The sequence below is a fragment of the Cucurbita pepo genome, chromosome 13 (genome assembly GCF_057944985.1).
Source record: "Cucurbita pepo subsp. pepo isolate OVF chromosome 13, ASM5794498v1, whole genome shotgun sequence".
NCBI classification, from domain to species: Eukaryota; Viridiplantae; Streptophyta; class Magnoliopsida; order Cucurbitales; family Cucurbitaceae; genus Cucurbita; species Cucurbita pepo.
In genome coordinates, this window is record NC_141810.1 from 11,674,591 (window position 1) to 11,681,361 (window position 6,771).

Here is a 6,771-nt window from a genome sequence, read left to right on the forward strand (position 1 = left end):
TTTATATTAAACCGTGCGCCTTAGAAAAAAAATTCGAAACTATTTATTACACCTTGCATTTAAGCCCCAGAAGCTATTACACATTATTGTGCCTTGAGCTTTAAAAAACACAGGTCTTTCATACTTCGTTATAACCCATCCACACAAATTCATGATTCTTCTTCACCCAATAATATTGGAAAATTTTCAGGGAGGTAGAATTATCACTCATTACTTAAGCATCATTAGTTTTCACGTTCCTTTTTACAACATCCACAAAACTATTGTGAAAGCTAACTTTCTCTAAGAAGGGGAGTTGTTGGACATGAACCTTGGATCCCATCGAAGGTGGTCCTTTTAACATATCCCACAATGTAAGCCAACCACTTTTAAAATTTCTCATAGGAACAATAATAAACTTCCTTCCACCAGAGAGCAGCCATACAACACAATTGATACTCCAACCTAAAAAAGATTGTCGCTTACACAAGTGAATCATACCAATGTAATAAATCCATTTAAGAACCATGCAAACCATCATATATGAGACGTGAGAGAAGTATTACCATCTTATTTTCCAAGTTTTCTATTATGAATATCTAATTTTCCAACAAAATATAGAAGTGATCCTCATACAACAGCTCTTGTAAATCCATAACCGAATAGAATCCAATCCCCATCAAAAGGTAGTGAACCGAGCGGAAAGACTGTGAATAACCAAAACTAGTGAACCGCAAAATGAGGAACTGAGGCAAGAAACAAAGGGAGTTGAAGATACTGCAAACCCAAATTACCAAAACAAACCTAATGCAAATGGGAACTCCAGAAAGAAAGGTGACGGCATGGCAAAGGGAGTCCGACGACACGATGGACGGTCTCACAGAGAGGACAAGATGACATACCTATAGCAAGCAACACTAACAGAAGAAACGGTGCAGGAGAACTTGCACAGAAACATCCAAGATAGACATTAGAACATTTGAAGGCGGCAAAGGCAGGACATAAACCTAGAAAGCACAGACATTATGTTCTGGATGGTGTCGTGTTAGACATGCTTTGAACACGAATGTATCTAGACACACTATGAACATGTGTCCAACACCCAAAAATGTCCCTTTTTTAAAACAAATTTGGACACATGATGGACACACACATACATGGTATAGACAACAACGTCGGAAAGAGGTCAGCGATGACATTTGGTTAGAGACAGGCAATGACAGAGCAGCAGCTAAGTTCATCAAAGAGGGAGGGGGTTGAGCAAATGTGTGGACAGGTGGGGAAGGGAGAGGAGAAAAGATTTATTAGGGTTAGGGTTTTATTAAAAGAATATAGAAACACTTTAATAAATTTTATTTTGTGTCTTAGATGGGTTGTGGCCTTTTGATTTTATTGGGTTTAACTGGGTTCGTTTATGGGTTAAACTTTAACCTAAACTCCATGGACAATCTTCATCCTGTAACGTGTCTCTGACGTGTCCGTATCCTCCATTTTTAAAAAGCTGGCATGCTGTCATGTCTGTGTCCATACTTCTTAGATGTTTACAATCGACAACAAACGAATGGAAGCAGTGTTGCTTTAGCAACGGCTAGGGTTAGGGTTCTTTGGAAGTTTCCAAGTTATTAAAGTTCAACCATTTACTTCCCACATAATTTGTTTAAGCCCTTCCGTTTAAGTTCCATGATTTTTTACAATATCTTCAAACATGCTAAGAATTTCTTGGCTATTAGTACCAAGAAGGAACATAGAAACAATTTGATTTCAGTTCACCAAAAATGGAACCGAACATAAGAAAGTTTCTCTTTAAAATTGTTCTAATACCAGAATGTATGTTCCCCAACAAAAAAAACAGACGGGATATATATCCAAGACAAATGGAGAACAAGGGAGGTGAAATATACAACTTAAACATTGGCCCAAACCAGAGTATGGTATTGATGTGATACTTTTGGCAGTGCATGAGGTTCGTGTATTGCTACGTCTAAAAAACTATGGCGGCAACCAACTCATGCACACAAATGTTTTTCGATAAGAACTCATGCACAGATGTTGACTCAAAGAAGTGGACTGCAACAGGTTACTAGAGCAACATCAACACCCACATTTCACTCTTACTATCAATCACACAGACAGATACATCATCCCCATATAAGGTTACGGAAATTCAATTTTACGTACCAGTCACCCACAGAAAGAAATCCAGTAAGCAAGCCCAATGTTTGATTGTTTTCCAGCTCTGGAGACCTTTCATTGACTGCCTCACTTTCCATATCAAGGGCAGAAAAAAGATCGATGCTTACATCTCCTTGCTTCTCGTCATCCATTAGGTCCTTTCCAGTTGCCGCAAGATTTATTTTTCCTATTCTGTTAGCCTGTAGAAATTTATTCAAACCCATCATAATATATACAAGAACATAAAAAAGAGGTTAACCATGCAGAAAAGGAGAACCTGTATTAACAAACTCGAAGCTGTAGTTTAAACTTCCAAGTCACCATAAATACTGGAATCAAATTCCATTTTCAAAGACCCAAAATCTAGTGTGTAGAAGCTGCCATGTAGCAGGCTACCTACCTAACAGAGTAACTAGAAAGTAAAGGGAACAACTAACTAACAACTTGAAAGTAACTAATCCAGCAAGGTGATGGCAAGCTATTTATAAATCAGTACTCTTGCTCGAATAAAGAACACATAAAACTGCCAAGGGACCCTTCCAAACAAGAATAAACTGAAAAGTATTCCACTCAGAAGAAAAACAGACGCAACACTAAGGTTCTTTGAAAGCATTGCATAATCAATGTATTGATCCTAAAACCCAGTGTTTACAGATCTCAACCTGATCTCCATAAATTTAAAGCCAACAAAATACAAAGAACATTTTATTCTTTTGAAAACAATGCATGCATTTAATAAATATAATCCCTCAGAGACGCAAGACTAATAGTTACGCTTTGCATCATTATGATATTCCTATGGTGCACTAATCACAAATTAAGCCATAAGAAAGGAACCCAGCTACTCAGCTTCAATTGTAGAGATGTTCTTGGGTAACCAGTGATTAACTTTTTTGTGAAACAGTACCCAAAAACTGTGGACCACAATTTTATCACCTTTATTGAAGAGAATGTTCAAATTTAAGAAACTCCTTTCTCATGATCAATGAGTTCTTCCAGAAAATTTTGGTTTTGGACGAAATAGCATTCCAGACCAAGAAATAACGTTCTAGAATCAAATAAAAATCCATATTGTCCAACTAAAATTGAATGAGAAAATTTCAACAGTTCCTGGTTTACTGGTCAAGAATGCATACTTCATAAACATTGCAACCCTAGTTCAACTCATTGTATAACAGATTGAATCAAGAGAGCTAAGGTCTATTGTAGTCCAGAATTCTTTTCTTTAAGGACTGTTAACCATTCCCTTTTTAATCGAGAAACAAAACAACAAATGATATAATTTTTTAACAAATTCCTTTAATGATTTTGTTAGTCATATAAATGTCACCTGAGGCAAAGAGCCCAAAAAAATACATTACAGTTATTTGAGGGGCTTGATTTTCTAGATTATTTCATAAAAAATAGCAATTTGATTGTGTCCACATTTCTTTTTTCTTTTTAAAGGATTAATGAAACACTTTTCATTGCCTCAGTGAAAAATATTCAAGTTGATACATCCTGAGAGTTTATAAAATAAAACACCCAAAGCATACTGTACGTCTCATCAGGAGATTACAAAAAAACACACACACACACATCACTCTCATTAAGGTGCTTGGTTATCCAGATTCTTTCAAAAAATTTAGCAATTTAACAGAGTCCACAATATTCTTTTCTTTTCCAAGGAACAATGAAACACTATTTACTGCATCAGTTAAAGTACTCAAATTCATATGTGCTGAGAGTTCGTGAAAAAAAGCGCCCAAAACATAATCTATGTCTCATCAGGAGATTAGAAAACAGCACCTCTTTTAATGTTAATTGCATGGGAGTACAGTTATAAAAGAATTTGTAACTGCACACCAAGATGATGCAAATTATTTTCCAAAAAGTTCACGTGCATACCATTTCCTCCCAATAGTTGTCTTAGACACCACAAATTAGAATTACATTGTACAGTGTAGAAAAAGAGCTCAAAAGCGTAAAATGCATCTTCGAAGACCCCCCAATTTCTTTCCTTCCAAATTTCCCAAATGAAGGCTTGAGCCCCCAATTTTTCACAAAACCTTTGTTTTTCCTCTTATGTTCCACCTATTTAAAGCTTCGAAAAGTCACTCCATCACTGAATTTAGCATACACAAACAACCAAAAAGTCTTCAATAAAAGATGTCAAGCCTCTTGAGGCAAGAGTTCATTCGAGAAATAAATGATCGATAGTTTCTTCACCTCCCAAGCACACACTACAAGCCGAAGGAAAAAGGCTCCAATGAGCAACTTCCTCTGCATTCTGCGTTCAAGCTTTTATAATCCAAACTCCAAAGAAAAATTAATCATCTGGGGTACATTGAACTTCTATCATATCAATCAATGGAGTTTCAAGCTTGTGGGAACTCAGTCAGTTTGATGAGAGAAGATTTTGTTTTAAAAAAAAAACCCACACATTCTGCCCATCATCACCCAATCTCACGCCCAACCAAGCCTATCCAACTATCAAATTCTCTGTCCATAATGCCTCTTCTAAAACCAAGTTCCCAGTCATTGGTCTCCGGATGGTGGGTTCCAACATTTTAAAACTGTAGCTTCTTTTTTTATGGAGAGAAGGTAAATGTCCGAGAAAGATTCCTCCAGATAACAGGGACCAAACCACTTGTCTTTCCAAAACTTAATTTGTCACCCCTTTCACTTTGAAGATGATGTTAAAGAAAAAGGCACTGTATTTTGCAATCTCAAACCATGGCCCTCTTTTTGAAATTCCCTTGGGTGAGAGGGAAGTCCAACCTAAGGGATTACACCCATAACTAGCTAGCTCGTGGTGTCCTAATAAAAGTGTATGTATGACAGATGAAAAATAAAAGTGACTTTGAAAAATAATATTACTTAATATTTACTCAATAGCAATACCTCATCAAGTCTTTTGGAAGAAAAGGAATCATAATGTTCAAATGCCTCATCCTCTTTCGGGAGCAGATGTGCATATCTGCAGTAAATAAAGACCCAAATGAAAAAATGACAAGGTAAACTATTCAAAGTACAACTTCAAAAGTAAAGCACTAGATGATGCAGGGCAAGGTAGAGAAAAACAGAAATAGTGTGTAAGAGATAATGAGTGGAATGTTAATTGTTATTACAAGAATACTTGAACTAATTCCAAAAATAACAAAAAGGGAAGACAAGGCCGGCTTGGTGTGCAATCTGGGTCTGTTTTATGTTTCTAAATTCATTGAATCAAAAATATTTGCTTAGCATATTTGATTTTTAGATTAAGTGATCCAAATAGTAGCCAAATCAAAACTTTAATCTGATTTGAAATTTAAAATAAAAAAGTTATTAGATTTCTTGAAGAATCACATTAACTAACTTAGCATCAGGCGAATTAAGCAACCCCCCCCCCCCCCCCCCCCCCCCCCCCTCCTCCAAATATAACACTAGTCTATTTATCACAATGAGATTTCTTCAAGATTTGCATCCAATTGGACACATGCTCCCTACTACAAAAAGCATGCCCCAACTCACATTGACTAAATCAATATTGGACTCCGTCAGAACTTCCAAATGCACTTCCAATGTGTTAGAGCAATAGCAACCCCAATCAATGAACGGCTATATTAAAAAAATAATCATAAAGCAACAAAATGCCTTGTACTAAATTGAAGAACAAACTAACATTTAAATATATATATATATATATATATATATGATATATATCTATACTTACATGCTATCAAGAACAATAAATTTTTCCTTCACTAGTAACGCTGTAAGCTTATAAAGCCCAAATGGCACTGGCGAATTTACTTCAATACGCTGATAATATTGAAATTTGAACCCAAGGATTTGTGAAGCATGATACTGCCAATAAACATAACCTCATGAGAAACTTTAAGAGTCTTTTTATAATCAAGTATTAGCAAGATAATCGAAGCCAGCTTGTCATGAATCCTAAGCAACTTTACCTTGGGAAATATTGGAATTAGCTCTACGAAAACACTATTTTCTGGCTGAAGTTCAAAACACTCCAAGACCTGATATGTACGCATCAAAAAAATGAAAATTTAGCACAGTGAACTTCATAAAGAATAATGAATAATAGGAAAAAGGAAAACAGAAAATCTAAGATTATATAAAACAAACAAGAGAATGACTCACAATGTCAAAAACACGGTTTGGGTCCAGATCAAAATGCCCAATCAATGACTGCATGAAGCTTAAAGATCAATAAATTGAAAAAAACTCTATAATATATTCATATAGAAAACTTCATACAGAAGGATAACTAATTGGATATCATTGTGCATGCGTGTGTTAAAGATAAATAAAGATAAAAGACTCTAAATGGAAGTTTATGACCAACCTTTATAATACCAATTGTTGATCCCGAAAAATTATTATTTGAAGCGTCAGTGACCCGGCAAAGAAGTGTTACCTATGGTTTAAGTCAAGCACCAAAGTAGATCAAGTACTAAATCACAAAATAAAAATAAACATTACAAAGAAAAAATTGCATTCGACTGTAATAAAAATACAGATATTACATCCGGTCCAAAATATTATGCATCTTATGACCTTTTTTCTTTTTACAAAAGGGAAAAAAAAAAAAAAAAAAAAAAAAAAAAAAAAAAAAAAAAGAGAAGAAGCCCA

The 6,771-nt window shown here is 35.3% G+C and overlaps 1 protein-coding gene across 1 annotated transcript in view; it reads right to left on the reverse strand.

Moving 5' to 3' along the window:
- The window catches only part of LOC111808014 (THO complex subunit 2), a 33,007-nt gene that overhangs the window by 17,310 nt on the left and 8,926 nt on the right, over positions 1–6,771 (reverse strand). The window contains exons 7-12 of the mRNA XM_023693767.2: positions 6,485–6,556; positions 6,280–6,327; positions 6,087–6,155; positions 5,849–5,982; positions 5,035–5,110; positions 2,158–2,351 (exon numbers count right to left, since the gene is read on the reverse strand). Coding sequence (XP_023549535.1) covers positions 2,158–2,351; positions 5,035–5,110; positions 5,849–5,982; positions 6,087–6,155; positions 6,280–6,327; positions 6,485–6,556 — 593 coding nt within the window. The remainder of the gene's footprint in view (positions 1–2,157; positions 2,352–5,034; positions 5,111–5,848; positions 5,983–6,086; positions 6,156–6,279; positions 6,328–6,484; positions 6,557–6,771) is intronic.